This window comes from Borostomias antarcticus, assembly GCF_949987555.1.
Source record: "Borostomias antarcticus genome assembly, chromosome: 33".
Classification (NCBI taxonomy): domain Eukaryota; kingdom Metazoa; phylum Chordata; class Actinopteri; order Stomiiformes; family Stomiidae; genus Borostomias; species Borostomias antarcticus.
In genome coordinates this window covers 4,703,787-4,722,666 of record NC_140266.1, presented here as the reverse complement: position 1 = coordinate 4,722,666, position 18,880 = coordinate 4,703,787, and the positions used below count along the sequence as shown (strand labels likewise).

Genomic DNA, 18,880 nt, shown 5'->3' with positions numbered 1-18,880 from the left:
TCAAACACATAAAGGGAAAAGCAGCATGTTTTAATGATAAGCCATGTATGCCTATTGAAAACATACAGAGAAACATAACTTATAATAATATAATATTTAAAAGCTTTAGCAGCAACAGCCTAAACAGACTAAATGTAACATAAGGAAGCCTTTGGACTCAGTGTCACGAGGACGTCCACAATTCATGTTGTGTGAACACGGCACATAGAAATCTCACAAGGCACATAGTAATCTCACAAGGCCCGCTGTCTAACCAGACATCCCTGCATCCATGCTGTGAATATGTGCTCGTCATCATCAGTACGGCACGCTGGTACCAGCTACGCCATCCGTCTCGTTAGAGCCGTTAACGACATGAAGTCCAGCTCATAAGAGAGACCAGTTACAGTCAGAGTACTGGGGGGACAAGTGTACATCCTGGATGTCAGAGAAGTTCTCAATAGTACTGCATGTGTGGCCAGGGGGGACAAGTGTACATCCTGGATGTCAGAGAAGTTCTCAATAGTACTGTATGTTCCTGCAGTACAGAAGGCTGCTGTTTCAGGGCCGCTGACCTAGGACAGTATTTCTAGGACAGTATTTCTAGGACAGTATTTCTAGGACAGCATTTCTAGGACAGCATTTCTAGGCCCCTGGTCTTTCTGGACTCGGCGGCGTGGGGGTAGGAGGGCAGGCTGATGTCCAGCACCGTCTCCAGCTGACCGTAGCAGCAGTAGAGGGCATCCTGACCAGGGACACAAACACACCAGCTTAACAGGGAGACCTAGCAGAGACTGATAGAGATATCAACATTATCATCAACATCTAAACGTGAAGATATGGGAAATATCAATCAGTCATCAGGTTATAGATTCACAATAGATGGGCCGACAATTTCTTCCCAATCTGCCATGCGATTGTCCACCAACAAGATCAATGACCACCAGATCACTGACCAGCTGGCCTGGTTCACACTAGCCTCACCAGGTCAGTGTCCAGCAGGTTGGCCAGGCGCTGCAGGAGTGAGTCGGTAGAGAGACCTCCCGCCAGGAGCTTGAGCCTGCGGACGGCGGCCGTCACCCCAGCACAGGCCACCGTGGAGGGCAGGAACACGGAGAAGGAGTATTCTAGAACCAGGGAGGAGGACAGGAGATTGAGAAAACTGAGTACCTTTAGTAGTAAGAAGCAACTTCTTTAATCTTGACCAAACTGGGTGGATAAGGGCCGTTTCCAGGGTCAGAGGGGCGGGGCGGGGCGGGGCGGGGTGGCTCGGTGGGTTGGGGTCCTTACTGTAGTGGCATGGGTTCGAATCCGGCCCATACCCTTTGCTACATGTCTTCCCCTCTCTCTCTCTCTCTCTCTCTCTCTCTCTCTCTCTCACACCTTTCCTGTCTGTCCTTCAACTGTCCTATCCTGTTAAAGCAGAAATGCTTTTTTTTAATAAAAAGAAAGTCAGGGTGTAGTAGGAGATACTCTAGAGGATGAGGAGCTGGGAGGATGAGGAGCTGGGAGGATGAGGAGCTGGGAGGATGAGGAGCTGGGTTGGAAGTCACGAGGAGCAGGAGACGTCCCTTACCCCTGAGGCCCGATGCCACCAGAGACGAGGACGAGGAGCCCCCCCCTAGTGACACGCCCTGATAGACACAGAGACTAGGAGCCCCCCCCCCCCCCCCCCAGTGACACGCCCTGACAGACACAGAGACTAGGAACCCCCCCCCCCCCCCGTGACACGCCCTGACAGACACCGAGACGAGGACCCCCCCCCCAGTGACACGCCCTGACAGACACAGCAGAACACCTCTCCCCAAACATGATCACCCCAAACACCAGCCTTGTGGCTCCAGGCTGGAAACGCAGTAAGACAATCAATCAATTTCAGGCAACCCTTCAACCGACACCTCATTCAACAGGTTTAAGAGCCAGACCTAAAGAATAGGCTGAATCTATAGAGATACGATGTCACAGTCAATTCAAAATGGCCCTGACTGTATCCCAGTGACTGGTTGCCTCGGGCAACCTCGTGAGAGATTCGTGGGAAATCGGGCATCTGAATGGACGGACCAGGGGTCTTTCACACAGCACAATACAGGATTACAGGAACTCAGACCCACGCCTCCCAAATGAACCGCTGACACATCGTAATCAAAGTTATGGCTGCTGGGCGCTCATTGTTCCACACATACAGGAGCGCTTGATTTCACTGAAGGAGTGAAAGGGCGGCTATTATCACTGCGCTAGCCTCACATACTGAACAGCCAGACTGGGGGATTTCCTGTTGTCAGAACAAGGAATGTTATGTTTTTAACAACATCCAGAAAATTCCCACGGAAGCTGCCTGTATTCCCAGACACATTCGTCAAAAGCTTTAGTTACGTTCCCTTCAAACTCTGCTTAAATCTGATGCATCTAAATTAATTTCTAAAAGCGACAGTCACACAATTTGACACGATGTCCCTACCTGTGGCTGCCAGGGCAATATAGGAGTGCACGTGTCTGCGCACGGCAGGCAGGTTGTGGGGGATTATGGGTAGGCCATGAATAATTGGTTCCAGGAAGTCTGAGGGTAGCACCGAGGCCAGGTCCCATCCTAACCCTGAAACCACCGTCAGCTCCCACTGCTGTAGGACACACACACACACACACACACACACACACACACACACACACACACACACACACACACACACACACACACAGAGTCTGGCCTGCTTTCTAAGGAAGCTTGACATGTATATTTCAAGGTCATATCATAAATATTCATTTTGAAAAGTTACTGAATGATGAAATGCACCCTATAATGTAGGAACACTTAGGAACACATCTTGTGTTTACCAGGAGCTCCGACAGGGAGATGGCGTTGTCAGTGTAGATGCACAGCTTGCTGGAACTGAGAGGAACCGACTCTCGGAGTTTAGAGGCCAGGAACATGCAAACAGCTCCTAAAAGCTGCAGGTTGGCCCTCTGGACAGGAAAGTGACTCAAATAACGATCCAGGTATTGGATAGCCAACGGAAATACTTCTTCTTCACACTTCTGATCCTCACAGACCTGTAAGAAGAGAAATGTATGTGTCTTAAGCCAGTTAAGAGGCGCAAAATTACACATTCTGACCTGATGGAATCCAATACTTCAACTATGTCCTGAAGTTCTGGTCTCCTACTACCCAAGCATACTCCTTCTACCCAAGCATACTCCTCCTACCCAAGCATACTCTTTCTACCCAAGCATACTCCTCCTACCCAAGCACACTCCTACTACCCAAGCATACTCCTCCTACCCAAGCATACTCCTCCTACCCAAGCATACTCCTACTACCCAAGCATACTCCTCCTACCCAAGCATACTCCTCCTACCCAAGCATACTCCTACTACCCAAGCATACTCCTCCTACCCAAGCATACTCCTCCTACCCCTGAATTGGTACAGATTAGTCTGGTTCAAATGTTTCCCAAAGACAAGCCTTTTAGTTAGTGGGACACAGACGGGCAAGCTTTGTGTTCTTTTATGCCATCCATGGATTAGCATAGATCATGGTTATCCATCTTTGAAATACATCTATGGAATGAATAGGTCGCCATCTTTGAATGACGTGTTTGATATGTTCCATCCATGCAAGCTTCAATGACAGCTAGCAGATCCAGGCTACGTGGTACAGGACAGGTAATAATCACATTACCTGCAGCATCCATACTGCCAATACTCTCCGAGTTCCAAAATAGGATGGCATGACCCTACTTGTCTTCTCCATAATCAAGAGGTTCTGCAAGGTTCTCCCGTCCCTCACAGCAGGGTCAGAACCCGCCCGGATGACCTGCAGAGACTCCTCGAGACACGTCAACTCCATTCCACGGTCTCAGTCTCGCTTTCTACGTGCAAAATACACGATTCGTTTGGGATGCAAGGAGACTCTCAGTGAATGTCGGTTAGGGGCCCGCTAGCTCAAACAGTCCTGCAGAAGACCCGGTTAATCAGGACAGGACGTCAGGCCCATCAGTACCGGGCCGGTGACCGCACCGTGCTCGCGCCCCCTGCCGTGACACCGTGCACAGTGAGCACGAGCGCACTAACCGGGAGAACAATAATAATGCTTTTAATTTGTCCTGCCTTTTGTTTTAAATGTCTATAATGACTTGCTTTTTGTTTTAATGCTTTTAATTTGTCCTGCCTTTTGTTTTAAATGTCTATAATGACTTGCTTTTTGTTTTAATGCTTTTAATTTGTCCTGCCTTTTGTTTTAAATGTCTATAATGTCTTGCTTTTTGTTTTAATGCTTTTAATGTCTCATGTAAAGCACCTTGAATTGCCCTGTGGCTGAAATGTGCTCTATAAATAAACTTGCCTTGCCAACAAAACACCCATGAATACACATTCCACTTATAATTTATTAAAAACGTTTCTCTCTTTATCTCAGTGGATTTTTTTTGACACGCATTTATTAAAAACGGGAGTTTTCAAATAAAGTTAGTCCTAGTAATCAAGTGTCTAGATCTGTAAAAGGGAGGGATGTACATGTTTCTGCCCCAGGGTCGGATTATAAAGCTCCATTGCATTACAAAACTGTACATAGAGAAATATCAGTTTGGGACACTGCATTAAAACAGTGAATTCAAAGAACATTTGAACAAAACGTCTGAAAATGAACATGTTTATTCACATGTTTACAACAGTCAATGTACAAATGTTCATAACTGATAATTATGTCATTAAAGTGACAGGGTCAAATAGTCTTGAGTGTTATCTATCATTAATGAGTGATTTGCTCATCGTCTCCATGGAATAGCATGTACATGTATAATCTATCCCGCTGGAGAGGGAGTGATCGGCTAAACGCTCAGTCCATCATCATGGCGGGTATGGCGGTCTCCAGATCCCTGCTCTCCGAGTTCTGGAGTTCCCTGCGGATTTCTGCAGAGATCTGAGTGTGCGTCTGAATCTTGAGCAGCTCCAACAGCGCCCCCTTCTGTTCGGAGGCCAGATCAGCCTTGTAGCGCTGCGCCAGCACGAGCAGACTCTGGTGCCACAGCACAGGAAGTGCACGCTTCTCGCTGCGGAACGACAGGAAGTGGGCCACCAGGGCGTCCAGGACGCGGAAGGGCAGGGCGTACTTCTTGTCCAGTAAGAGACGCAGGAAGATGCTGTTGGCGCCATTGTACTCCATCTCCGCCAGTTTCAACATGGCGGCACTGAGGGTGAAAGAGGCACTTCCTTTAGACGAGCACACTTCCTGTCTTCTTGATTTGAAATGATTTACAACCATCAGCGTTTATGCACTCATACAGCCAATCAGGGTCACAGACTAGTCACACACTCACATATGGACATCATAAGCTACGTGATACGGTGGCTCCAGTGAGTTACAGAGTGGTGACATTCGACGTCAGCGTGTCACGCGAGGAGGACGTTCATACCTGGAGTGGAGAACTGGGATTGAGCACTTTGTGAGAATGCTGCCTACGATGATGGCCTCTCTGAGAGTGCATGTTCCAGATTCACACAGTGGGATCAGTATACCTGAGGAAACAAGAAAAGATTCAAACCAACCACATCCTGACTTGCACAGAGCATCCTGCTATCAAACACTGCCACCTAGTGGTCATAGCTTATTATTCAGGTTCTCCAGCGTTGATGGCTGTCATTTGTTCTGATCGGCACCAAACGGGTGAAACTAGTAACTCTATAGATGTTCCCTGACCTTTGAACCAAGCCCCTGGCTTGAACAGGGCCTTCTTGAGCGCGTTGTAAAGATGGTAGTTAAGTCGTTTGTACTCTGCTATGTCATCTCGTATCCTTGGCAACAGGACCAGGTTGTAGAACCGTTGGGCCATTCGCTCCTTCAGGTTGGATGAAAAGATTCTGCAATGAAAGCGAAACTATCAAAGTCTGACAGCGGGCTTGTATAACGGTAAGAAACATACTAGGGATGGGAACGAGAACTCGAGTACTGAAAAAGCTTTGTTATTCATGCACCTGCGCACTGTGAAAACAACTCCGAGAGTGGAGAAGATGTAGGCTACGAGGAATTTATCTTTACGGTAGGCTACAGAGAAGTGAGTACTCGTTCATTATGAATATAGAGTACTCAAGTATTACAATAACTAAAAACGCCCATCACTAAAACATGGCTACTCAAGCTCAATTGCAAGTATTCAGTTCCCACAGACCTGGTTGCTTGGTACATGGCAGCAGCGGTCCAGGTCTCTGGCTCCGTCAGGTACAGAACCTGCTCCCAGTTCGACAGAGCTGGAATGATCTTGAAAGCCTTGGGCAGCTTACCGCTGCGATATCTGGACAGCACCTGAAACCGCAGACAGTAACGTCACACTGTTCTCACTAATAGCTTTACCGTTAGGATCCACTGCAGTGAAAGTAACAAACGGCTTCAGAGAACCACAGAGAACCTTCAGAACCTTCAGAGAACCACACACCTTGTTGACTCCGCGGTATACTTCTATGACCCTGGCGTCCAGCTGGGGCATTGGTCTCCCGGACACCTCCGACATCACCGTCCCCACCTCCGTCTGCTTCTCTGTGATCTTCTCCATGATGATGTCGGCAAGTGTCCGTCTACGACAGAACGAGAGATTATTTAAATCATCGCAAGTAGGGGTGACCAGATCGAACGGTCAGCAATCGGAATCGGCAGATATTCAGTAAAAATATGAGATTGGGGGAATTTCGATAATGCTTCTAGTCGCCGATCACAACAACCGATCAGTGACGGCGCCAAGGCGTAATTCAGGTTCAAGCACGGGTACGGCTTCCTGCTTCAGCTTACCTCATGGGAGGATTCTTGTTCATGAACACTTGCATGGCTTTCTCATCTTCTGGGTCCACCACCACTTCAGAAGCAGCGCCAACATCCTCCTCTTCCTCTCTGGTCCCAGCTCCTTCCAGAGCTGGCCACTCCTCATCCGAGTCTCCATCCTGCGTGTTGGGGCCTATAAGGACGTCACATAATCACAACATTAATATTCAATGTAGTCAAACATCACTATAACTTTAATTTCTGACTAAGCATGTCAATCATCAAAGATAATCATACCTAAAACTGTGACTGGCTTTTTCTTGACCTCTGGTGCCAAGCCATATTCTGTCTGTAGTTCCTCTTGCTGGATGCGTGCCTGTTCCAGGATCTTCCGTGACAGACGCTCGTCCACGTACTCGTCTTCATCTTCCTCTTCCTCCCTCCGGTCTCTGCTCTTCATCCTGCCCGGTAGTCTCACCATGTCCCCCTGAAGGATCTGATCAGCCAGGGCGACCATTCCTCCACTCTTCTCCCCTCCTCCTCCACTCTTCTCCCCACCTCCACCACGAGATCTCTTCACTTTCGGCATCACTACGGGTTTATAACAGACTGTAGTGATTCTTCTTTTGCTTTACATACGGTGTTATATCTCTATTCTTATCTTTATTCTTATTTTAGCGTGATCCTGATTATAAACCTTGTTGTCAACACACGTGCAATTCTGAGAGGAAGTGACGTGAAAGTATTTCCGCTCGTAAAATACGTATTTAATTTGTTTTAATGAGTCGGTTTTATTTACATTTCAGCATTTACAGTCAATTTGCCACGTATTAAGTTTAGATGTCCTGGTTACGAAAATAATATGCGTATTCGTGAAAATAAAAATAAAACGTTTAAGTACAGAGAATGACGTAATTTCCTCCTCAAGCCGGAAATCGGCACGACGGTTTTGTATGCACATTTTCGAAACAAGAGAACAAATTCCAAGCTATTTAACTGCTGAAATCAATGGGGGTGACTTGGTGAGAATTTGCTTTGCTATTTTGCTACCACCGTTGAAACCGTAATATATATGAATAACCTCTAAATTATTTCTCAAACATGTTTTTGCACAAATTGATGTTCCGTCACTGCCCTGCATGTAAAGTCCACTACTTCTATATGAATTGTTCATTCACTGACACGTCGAATAGATTATTTTTCAGGAGGGAATCGTATGTATTCCTCAACATATCAGCATTACTATCATCAATGTAACTCTGCTGTATCCTCTTCCTTTAGTGTGTGTCAGGTGCCTGTCACTGAGGGTAAAAGTGTGCAGCAGACTGTGGACATATTGCACAGGAAACTGGAACAGCTGGGTGCTGTGAAGCAGGGGAGCTTCTGTGTGGACTGTGAGACCTACCATGCCACGGGAAACGCCACCGGTAAGTCCATCATTCTCTTACTCATTACATGCTGTATTCTGACATTCAGGCTAAGTGCTGTACACAAGTAACCTGATGCACCAGATGGTTTGCTTCACATAATCATATGGGAACTCTCCTTTGGAAACTGTTTGGAAAAGAGCAGGCACTTTCAAAAATACTTGGCAAGTGATTGGATGAACAATCTATCACTTTACTAACTTCAACTGCTCCTTACTGTCATCGCACCTAAACCTGCCCAGCATAGCGGTTTGTATTTCAAATTCCTCAGAACCAACACTGATTTTCTGATCTGAACAAACGGATCTCTATGGAGGGTATCCAGACTTATTTGCAAGAGAAACAGAATGTGAACTCGCGAACTCCGGATGGTCTCGGGCTAGTACACAAGACCCATATGTCTCTCATGTCAGAGTCTACCTAATTCTAACCTCAATCCTTTGACCCTACATTTATGAATGAACTATTATTTAAACATGACTCTTGTCATTTCTGTCCCAGGTCAGCCTACCAAGCTTCTGTACGTGATGCACAACTCCGAGACCCCGCTGAGCTGCCTGGCCTTGTTTGAAGGGGGCCCCTGCTTGACAGCCGACGGGAATTTCGACGTCCTCATGGTGAAGCTGAAAAGCCACTTCCAGAACGCCAAGGGCCACAAGGTGGAATGCCGGGGATGTCGCTACCGCTACTGTGACTTCCTGATCAAAGTTGGAACCGTTACGATGAGCTCCAGCGCACGGGGCATCTCAGTAGAGGCAAGTGATTACTAATACACACAGTAGTGATTTGGATATGTGGTCTGTTTTAGTAACGAGTGTGTTTGTATGTTTTCAAGGTGGAGTACTGTCCCTGTGTGGTCCCAGGGGACTGCTGGAACCTGATGAAGGAGTTTATGCAGTCCTTCCTGGGCCCCAGCATCCCTGAGCTGCCCTCGGTGTTTGCCACCAAGCCGGAGGGCCTTTATGTGCCAGCGGACTGCATCGACACCATGACGCAGTACCTGGAGCTGTTTAGCAAACTACGCAAACAGATAGTCACTCCAGGGGGCACTGGACGCTGAAGTCTCAGGAACAAGGAAAAGACACTGTGATGTCAACGATAATGCTGCTCCTCAACTCTGGACCTGGTCTGGGACCCTAAGGGACCTAGTTTGGGAACTCTGGAAATGTTAGAAGAGTGGTGAGAATTAGGGAAAACCTGGGCTTGAGACTCCTGGTGAAAGCAGAGTTTGTATGTTAAGGGGGCTTTAACATAGAGGTTTCAACCAAACAAATATACACCCCTGGGGGGCCCCAAGTTTAGCAGGACTGAAGATCACTGGACTGGACCAGGGCTAAGAGGGAGACTCATTGAGAGTTTGACTTTTGTATAGTTGTATGTGCATTGCAATTAACTGAAATGTGTGATCAAAACCATTCACAGCCACTTAAAGGAATATTGAATTCCAATGGATTGTGGGCTTGATGAATCTGAGGTGAATGTAGTCTCATGTTCATCTAATAATATGTAATAGCAGTTTTGACTATCAATACTATTTACTGTTACTTATTTTTCCAATAAATAAACTCTTATTGTAGAAAATAAATGTTTTTTTTCCCCACAACTTGTTCCCATAAGTTTTGTATTTGGCTACTACAGTGAAACAACAGCTTTACAAAAAGTTGCTCATAACTTTCCAATGCCATAAATAACCCAAATGGCAAATCAATGAATTATAATGATCAGGACAGAAATTGCAGTCATTAATCCAGTCGAACAGCTGAAGATACTCGAATCCAATCGCCTTTGAGCCCAAACCAGGAGTGACTGACTGCTGCATCCTGTAGGAATGAGTCTGTGCTCGGGTAGAAGACTGACCAGCAGATCCCAGGTCCATCAGAAAGAGTTCGGCTTGTCTCGGGATGACTCGGGTCTCGGGTAGAAGACTGTGAGCAGCAGAGCCCCAGGTCCATCAGAAAGAGTTCGGGTTCTCTCGGGATGAGTCGGGTCTCGGGTAGCAGACTGTGAGCAGAGCAGGTCCATCAGAAAGAGTTCGGGTTCTCTCGGGATTACTCGGGTCTCGGGTAGAAGACTGACCAGAGCCCCAGGTCCATCAGAAAGAGTTCGGGTTCTCTCGGGATGAGTCGGGTCTCGGGTAGCAGACTGTGAGCAGAGCCCCAGGTCCATCAGAAGAAAGAGTTCGGCTTCTCTCGGGATTACTCGGGTAGACTGTGAGCAGCAGAGCCCCAGGTCCATCAGAAAGAGTTCGGCTTGTCTCCAGGTTTGTGACTGAAAAAACATGCTAAATGTTGATTGTAAAGAACAGCAGCAATGTTTATAGCTATGTTTGAGTGTTTTTATGAGAAGTACCTTATGTCATTTGCCAAGTGAAGTTACCTTACTAGCTAACTACTAATTTCAGTGTAGAGTCGAGCTAGTTTGTGGTCAGGGCTAGCTAGAGAGCTAGCTAGCACCTGATAAGCTAATGCTAACTTAGCTAGCACCTGATAAGCTAATGCTAACTTAGCTAGCACCTGATCAGCTAATGCTAACTTAGCTAGCACCTGATAAGCTAGTGCTAACTGAGCTAGCACCTGATAAGCTAGTGCTAACTTAGCTAGCACCTGATCAGCTAGTGCTAACTTAGCTAGCACCTGATCAGCTAGTGCTAACTTAGCTAGCACCTGATCAGCTAGTGCTAACTTAGCTAGCACCTGGTAAGCTAGTGCTAACTTAGCTAGTGCTAACTTAGCTAGCATCTGGTAAGCTAGTGCTAACTTAGCTAGTGCTAACTTAGCTAGCAACACATCCCGGTTGACCTCCCGGCTCTTCAGAGTCTTGTCCTGGCTTGCTAGCATCAGATAGCTCGGCTAGCTAACGTTAGCTACCAATGCTAGCCACTAGCCTCTAGCTGGTGAATGTGATGTAAACACGGAGCTAACCGTTAGCTACCGGCGGGATGTTAGATAAATGTTCTGTGTCCATGATATAATGTAGCTCAAGTTATTTGGGCCAGGGGATGTTAGGTTAGCTGACTGGTGACCCTTCTCCCTGTCGTATAGTCAGAAGACTAAGTGTTCGTGGTCTGTGGGACGGGTCTTTGTTCTGGCTGGTACTTGCTGGCGAGGGAGCTAGCTAGCTACTTACGATGCGTTCGTTTAGAACTGGGAGGTGGCAAATTGCGACTTGCTAGGAATGATTAAATAAAACACCGCATGAACTCACACTTCCTCGTCGCAAATTCGGATATGTTTCTCAGCCCCCAGTTGCTCGAATGCACTACATATAACTAGGTAACTGTGATATAATGGTATATAGATATAACTAGGTAACTGTGATATAATGGTATATAGATATAACTAGGTAACTGTGATATAATGGTATATAGATAACTAGGTAACTGTGATATAATGGTATATAGATATAACTAGATAACTGTGATATAATGGTATATAGATATAACTAGGTAACTGTGATATAATGGTATATAGATATAACTAGGTAACTGTGATATAATGGTATATAGATATAACTAGATAACTGATATAATGGTATATAGATATAACTAGATAACTGTGATATAATGGTATATAGATATAACTAGGTAACTGTGATATAATGGTATATAGATATAACTAGGTAACTGTGATATAATGGTATATAGATATAACTAGGTAACTGTGATATAATGGTATATAGATATAACTAGATAACTGTGATATAATGGTATATAGATATAACTAGGTAACTGTGATATAATGGTATATAGATATAACTAGGTAACTGTGATATAATGGTATATAGATATAACTAGGTAACTGTGATATAATGGTATATAGATATAACTAGGTAACTGTGATATAATGGTATATAGATATAACTAGGTAACTGTGATATAATGGTATATAGATATAACTAGGTAACTGTGATATAATGGTATATAGATATAACTAGGTAACTGTGATATAATGGTATATAGATATAACTAGGTAACTGTGATATAATGGTATATAGATATAACTAGGTAACTGTGATATAATGGTATATAGATATAACTAGGTAACTGTGATATAATGGTATATAGCTCGAATGCACACAGGTCGGAGGTAGGTATTTTGCCACTTGCGACTTGCCACCTCCGACCACAAACGAACGCACCATAAGTAGCTAGCTTAGCAGCACACGTTAGCAGGCTTGCCAGTCAGCCATCTGGCTTTAGCATTGATTGCATTGTCTTGTAAAATGGGAGAGGACAGAGCAGCCAGCTAGCATGCTCGCCAAGCACTGACACAAAGAAGGACAATGGCAAGGAGGTGAATGAATGACATTTTCATCTAATAGACCTCTAGATGCATATTGTATTTGGATGATTTAGGACGATGTGAGGTCGGGAAATGTGTTGCTTGATTGCCCATGAGGTTAGTTAGGCTAACCCAGTTCATCTTGCTAGCTAGCTGTAGCCACGGCAGGACTCAGCACTAGTTAGGGTTAGTTGTGTGTGATGGTTGGCCTGTTCTTTCATAATGAATCTTGACTTGAGAGTTGGTAAAAGCAGTATTCTGATCATTATATTTGTCTCACTTGACAAGATGATGGCATGTTTACCACCAGCTAGAGGCAACTAGCTCATTGCAAAAGTTGTCTGGCTTCTTGTGTGTCAACTTTCGCTATTAGTTTATACTCAGTCAGACCCCATATTAGAGCCAGCTAGTGTGGTCCTGTGTTTGGTTTGCACACAGTTTTTATATTGTTGTAGTAGTGTCACTATTTAACACTTTTTTGTCTAAACTTCGTAATATTCTAATGAATTTGAAACATTTCCCCTGTAACTAGTCGATTCTTCTCTTCCATCCTAGCAGTGAGCCAAAGGACGTGATTGAAGGTGACCGAATGCTGTTGTGAAAAGATCCATTTGGTTGTAATGTTGACGGTACATCAGCTGAAACAAACAGTTTTTCCCAGTAAGTAGAGACAGCATCCCCTACTACACCATTGTTTGTAAGCACAATACCTTTACTTTTAAACTTATTTCCTTTTTTCTATGTTTTTTATTTTTTGAGGTCATTTTCAGGCACTGACGTGAGGCTGTTGTGTTTTTCTGTGCTTCAGAATGATCAGCTTGGCCTCGGGGCGCGCGTCCTGACGGCGCAGGCTCATGTGCACCTGGAGCGATGGACCGCTGTAAGCACGCGGGCCGCCTGCGCCTGGGCCACGACCACTCCGTCCTCAACCCCCAGAAATGGCGCTGCGTCTCCTGCAGCACCACGGAGTCCCTGTGGGCCTGCCTCAAGTGCTCCCACGTGGCCTGCGGCCGCTTCATGGAGGAGCACTCGCTCCAGCACTACCGCGAGTCCGGCCACCCGCTGGCCATGGAGGTGCGCGAGCTGGACGTCTTCTGCTTCGCCTGCGGGGATTACGCGCTGAACGACAACGCCGAGGGCGACCTCAAGCTGCTCCGCGGGGCGCTGACCACCGTGCGCAGCCCGGGACGGCGCTCTCTGCGCTCGGCGGCGGCGGGGGGGGACTGCGCCCCCAGGGCGGCTGAGGGAGGGGGGGCGCAGCCCGCCATGCAGGTGGCCGTGTGGCACCGCCGGAAGGCGCTGCTAGGGAGGATGCTGCGCCGGTGGCGGGGGCGGCGGCAGGAGCTGCGGCGGCAGCAGGAGCAGAAGCTGGAGGAGGAGAAGGAGGAGGTGCGACGGCAGAGGAAGGAGGTGAAGAGGAGGCTCATGGGAGAGCTGTCCAACGTGCCGCCCAGGAAGAGCGCCCGGCTGCTCACCCAGGCCCCGCGCTCCACCATCGCTCTCATCCCCCTCAAGTTCCGGGACCCTCCGGCGCGCCCCCCTCCCCCCCCGCCCAAGAGGCCCCCGCTGCTCGCCGGGTCCCACGAGGTCCGGCGCAACGGCAGAACTCCCAAAGTGCGGAGGTACTACTCCTCCCACACCGCCGCGCGCCGCAGACTGGCGCCGGGGGTCACCGGCCTGCGCAACCTGGGCAACACCTGCTACATGAACTCCATCCTCCAGGTGCTCAGCCACCTGCAGAAATTCCGGGAGTGTTTTCTCACGCTGGACCTGTGTGAGACCGAGGAGCTTCTGGCCAAGACCAACAGCTCCCAGGGGATGAAGGGGGTGGCGGGGGGCGGCGTGGTGGCGCCGGGGCTGGGCTGCCCCCTGGGGCGCGGGGGGGGCGAGGGGGGCTCGCCGGCGGGCAGCAAACAGAGCACGCCTCCCTGTCTGAGCGCCGCCGAGCTGGTCCAGCCCAAGGAGCCGCGCTCCTCCACCCGCCAGCAGATGTCGCTGTGCCACGAGCTGCACACCCTCTTCAGGGTCATGTGGTCGGGCCGCTGGACGCTGGTGTCGCCCTTCGCCATGCTGCACTCGGTGTGGAACCTGATCCCGGCCTTCCGGGGCTACGACCAGCAGGACGCCCAGGAGTTCCTGTGTGAGCTGCTGGACAAGGTGCAGCAGGAGCTGGAGTCCGAGGGCACCAAGAAGAGGATCGTCATCCCCATCACCCAGCGCAAGCTGTCCAAGCAGGTGCTGCAGGTCCTCAACACCATCTTTCACGGGCAGCTACTCAGCCAGGTGAGGCTCTCTCTGCCTTCCTCTCTCCTCCTCCTCATGTACACGCCTGTGGAAGCACATTGGTTTATTATGAACTTGGCTTGCATATTCTTGTGTGCAGTTTGCGTGAAAGGTACGCAAACGTGTATCGATATATATTTCTGTGTGAGCCAAGTCAAGTTTCTTTGTGTTTCTGTCGTGGTTCAGCCTGGATCTGTAGAGTTTAGTGATTTTGTTTGGACGTGGGGACGTGGACGATGTCCTCAGCAGGTGAGGAGCACCTGTTGAGTTAGAGCAGGTATCTGACCGGGTGATGGTACAGTTGAACTAGGAAGCGCGACCCCCAGCGCCATGACAGAGCGCCGTCGCTCCCCGTCCGCGTCTCTGACGTCCTCCTAACCTCGTCCTGCCTTCCAGGTGACGTGTCTGTCCTGCAAGCACAAGTCCAACACGGTGGAGCCGTTCTGGGACCTGTCTCTGGAGTTCCCCGAGCGCTACCACCGCCTGCAGAAGGGCTCGGCCTCCCGAAGCTGCTCCCTCACCGAGATGCTGGCCAAGTTCACCGAGACCGAGGCGCTGGAGGGAAGCATCTACGCCTGCAACCACTGCAACAGTGAGTCCTCAGAACCGTCCCCCTCACAGAACCTTGAGTCCTCACAGAACCGTTCCCCTCACAGAAACACGAGTCCTCAGAACCGTTCCCCTCACAGAACCACGAGTCCTCACAGAACCGTTTCCCCTCCCAGAAACACGAGTCCTCAGAACCGTTCCCCCTCCCAGAACCACGAGTCCTCACAGAACCACGAGTCCTCACAGAACCGTTTCCCCTCACAGAACCACGAGTCCTCAGAACCGTTCCCCCTCCCAGAAACACGAGTTCTCCCAGAACCGTTCCCCTCACAGAAACACGAGTTCTCAGAACCGTTCCCCCTCACAGAACCACGAGTCCTCAGAACCGTTGCCCCTCCCAGAACCACGAGTCCTCAGAACCGTTCCCCTCACAGAAACACGAGTCCTCAGAACCGTTCCCCTCACAGAAACACGAGTCCTCACAGAACCACGAGTCCTCAGGGATGAGGGGTCATGTGGAATCAGTAGGGATGAGGGTCATGTGGAATCAGTAGGGATGAGGGGTCATGTGGAATCAGTAGGGATGAGGGGTCATGTGGAATCAGTAGGGATGAGGGATCATGTGGAATCAGTAGGGATGAGGTCATGTGGAATCGGTAGGGATGAGGTCATGTGGAATGTGTGTTCTTCCTCTCAGGGAAACGGCGGAAGACGTCCCACAAGCCCCTGGTTCTGTCAGAAGCGTGTAAGCAGCTCCTCATCTACCGCTTGCCTCAGGTTCTACGGCTGCACCTCAAACGCTTCAGGTGAGATCCTCAACACACTCAACACGGTACATACTAGTCATGTTGAGCTCCTCAACACACTCTCAACACGGTACATACTAGTCATGTTGAGCTCAACACACTCAACACGGTACATACTAGTCATGTTGAGCTCAACACACTCAACACGGTACATACTAGTCATGTTGAGCTCAACACACTCAACACGGTACATACTAGTCATGTTGAGCTCCTCAACACTCTCAACACGGTACATACTAGTCATGTTGAGCTCAACACACTCAACACGGTACATACTAGTCATGTTGAGCTCAACACACTCTCAACACGGTACATACTAGTCATGTTGAGCTCAACACGCTCTCAACACGGTACATACTAGTCATGTTGAGCTCAACACGCTCTCAACACGGTACATACTAGTCATGTTGAGCTCAACACGCTCTCAACACGGTACATACTAGTCATGTTGAGCTCCTCAACACGCTCTCAACACGGAACATACTAGTCATGTTGAGCTCAACACACTCTCAACACGGTACATACTAGTCATGTTGAGCTCAACACACTCAACACGGTACATACTAGTCATGTTGAGCTCAACACGCTCTCAACACGGTACATACTAGTCATGTTGAGCTCAACACACTCAACACGGTACATACTAGGCATGTTGAGCTCAACACACTCTCAACACGGTACATACTAGGCATGTTGAGCTCAACACACTCTCAACACGGTACATACTAGTCATGTTGAGCTCAACACACTCAACACGGTACATGCTAGTCATGTTGAGCTCAACACACACTCAACACGGTACATACTAGTCATGTTGAGCTCCTCAACACGGTACATACTAGTCATGTTGAGCTCCTCAACACACTCAACACGGTACATGTGGGGATTTTTCCAGTTGAACGCAAATACATCCTATTCCCTTCCCTATTGATTGAATAGTACAAGATAGGAAAGAAATAAGTCTGTAACATTTCACATTTACGATGTGCTTCATCACGGAGCTGCCGGTGCTGTTTGTGGTCCGACAACTGATTCTCTGAAGTTGAGCTCGATTTTTAAACCAGAGTTTTCTAGTTTCCAGTCGTTGTCTGGAAGGAAGCATCACCATCAGTAACAACAGACAGTGTGTGCCAAGTATATAATAAACAAACAACAACTATACAACCAATTGTGTGTTTGTGTGTGTGTGTGTGTGTGTGTGTGTGTGTGTGTGTGTGTGTGTGTGTGTGTGTGTGTGTGTGTGTGTGTGTGTGTGTGTGTGTGTGTGTGTGTGTGTGTGTGTGTGTGTGTGTGTGTGTGTGTGTGTGTGTGTGTGTGTGTGTGTGTGTGTGTGTGTGTGTGTGTGACAGATGGTCAGGACGGAACCACCGGGAGAAGATTGGTGTCCATGTGGCCTTCGACCAGGTTCTGAACATAGAACCGTACTGCTGCAGTGACTCTGGTCATTCCGTCCACAGCGAGGGCTTCACCTACGACCTCTCTGCCGTGGTCATGCACCACGGGAAAGGCTTCGGCTCAGGACACTACACCGCTTACTGCTACAACACCGAGGGGGGTGAGAACCCATCTCCTCCGGTCTCTCTTAGTAGAGGGATAGAACTTGTGTAATACTGTAATAGTATAAATCCAATACATTATAACTGAAGTGTTTATTATGAGTTGAGTGCCGTGTATATAACCTGTTATGAGTTATTTTAGGGCGTGTAAATGTCTTCTAGACTGATCCCCTCTCCCTGTCCTCAGGTTTCTGGGTCCACTGTAACGACTCTGAGATGAACGTGTGCAGCATGGAGGAGGTGTGCAACACTCAGGCCTACATTCTCTTCTACACCCAGAGGTCAGCCTAGAGGCTCCGCCTCCCCGGGACGCCACCCAGCCTGAACCACAGAAGCAGGTTGTTTGGTCCAGACCCGTCTGGCGGGCTCTGACCTGAAGACCATCCTGGTCCATGGCCAGAGAACTACGGGCTGCCGGGGGGGTCACCCCCTACGACCACACACACACACACACACACACACACACACACACACACCAAAGTGTGTGTCCAGGGTTGAACCAACCTGGTTCATATTTGCCATGTCTGGTTCCCCGCTAGACACACTCCTGTGAGAGCTACTGAACATTAGTGCCCCGTTGGATGGAGGTTGACTGGGGAATGTGTGCTGGAGGCCATCAGCTCTGGTTCTGGAGCCTCAGACGACGGGATGAACGGTGATGATGATGATGATGATTGAAGGATTACGTGTGTATTATGTATCGCACCTTTGATCAGGTCCCAAATGTACTGTTCTCAGTGACTGACCTCATCCACCATCGGCGTGGAGCTCCCATCTGGATCATAAGGCGCTTTCAGACCAGCACAGGTTACTTTTCCCTCTGGGAACTTCCTGGTCCCTAGAACCCCCCCCCCCCCTAGAACTACCTGATCTATAGAACTACCTGGTCCATAGAACTCCCTGGTCCCTAGAACCCCCCCTAGAACCCCCCCCCCCTAGAACTATCTGGTCCCTAGAACCCCCCCCCCTAGAACTATCTGGTCCATAGAACTACCTGGTCCATAGAACTACCTGGTCCATAGAACTCTCTGGTCCCTAGAACTACCTGGTCCATAGAACTCTCTGGTCCATAGAACTCTCTGGTCCCTAGAACTCCCTGGTCCATAGAACTCTCTGGTCCATAGAACTCTCTGGTCCCTAGAACTCCCTGGTCCCTAGCTAACTACCCTAGATCACGTTCACACAGCGGGGCAAGCGCCGGACCTAGCGTGCCGCCCAGATGGACGGTACAAGTGACCAGTCAGCCGTAGTCTGA

General features: G+C 48.5%; 4 protein-coding genes across 4 annotated transcripts; 2 read left to right on the top strand and 2 right to left on the bottom strand.

The window, feature by feature from the left end:
• Window positions 1–610: 610 nt before the first annotated feature.
• Window positions 611–3,823, bottom strand: ccnd3 (cyclin D3; the record flags this gene model as incomplete). Its single annotated transcript, XM_084460753.1, has 5 exons — window positions 611–724; window positions 964–1,106; window positions 2,438–2,597; window positions 2,812–3,027; window positions 3,656–3,823. 5 exons carry the CDS (start codon window positions 3,821–3,823, stop codon window positions 611–613), a joined length of 801 nt encoding a protein of 266 aa, XP_084316879.1.
• An 805-nt stretch (window positions 3,824–4,628) lies between these two features.
• On the bottom strand, window positions 4,629–7,313 carry bysl (bystin-like; the record flags this gene model as incomplete). Its single annotated transcript, XM_084460633.1, has 7 exons — window positions 4,629–5,162; window positions 5,388–5,490; window positions 5,672–5,832; window positions 6,141–6,274; window positions 6,405–6,543; window positions 6,755–6,917; window positions 7,022–7,313. 7 exons carry the CDS (start codon window positions 7,311–7,313, stop codon window positions 4,811–4,813), a joined length of 1,344 nt encoding a protein of 447 aa, XP_084316759.1. The 3' UTR covers window positions 4,629–4,810.
• Window positions 7,314–7,660: 347 nt separating this feature from the next.
• Window positions 7,661–9,211, top strand: med20 (mediator complex subunit 20; the record flags this gene model as incomplete). Its single annotated transcript, XM_084460794.1, has 4 exons — window positions 7,661–7,746; window positions 8,006–8,151; window positions 8,653–8,906; window positions 8,987–9,211. The coding sequence occupies exons 1-4, from the start codon at window positions 7,733–7,735 to the stop codon at window positions 9,209–9,211; spliced, it is 639 nt and encodes a 212-aa protein (XP_084316920.1). The 5' UTR covers window positions 7,661–7,732.
• Window positions 9,212–13,004: 3,793 nt separating this feature from the next.
• On the top strand, window positions 13,005–18,462 carry usp49 (ubiquitin specific peptidase 49). The gene is made up of 6 exons (XM_084460808.1): window positions 13,005–13,091; window positions 13,240–14,714; window positions 15,111–15,306; window positions 15,961–16,069; window positions 17,419–17,624; window positions 17,813–18,462. The coding sequence occupies exons 2-6, from the start codon at window positions 13,302–13,304 to the stop codon at window positions 17,914–17,916; spliced, it is 2,028 nt and encodes a 675-aa protein (XP_084316934.1). The 5' UTR covers window positions 13,005–13,091; window positions 13,240–13,301; the 3' UTR covers window positions 17,917–18,462.
• The last annotated feature ends 418 nt before the right edge of the window (window positions 18,463–18,880 follow it).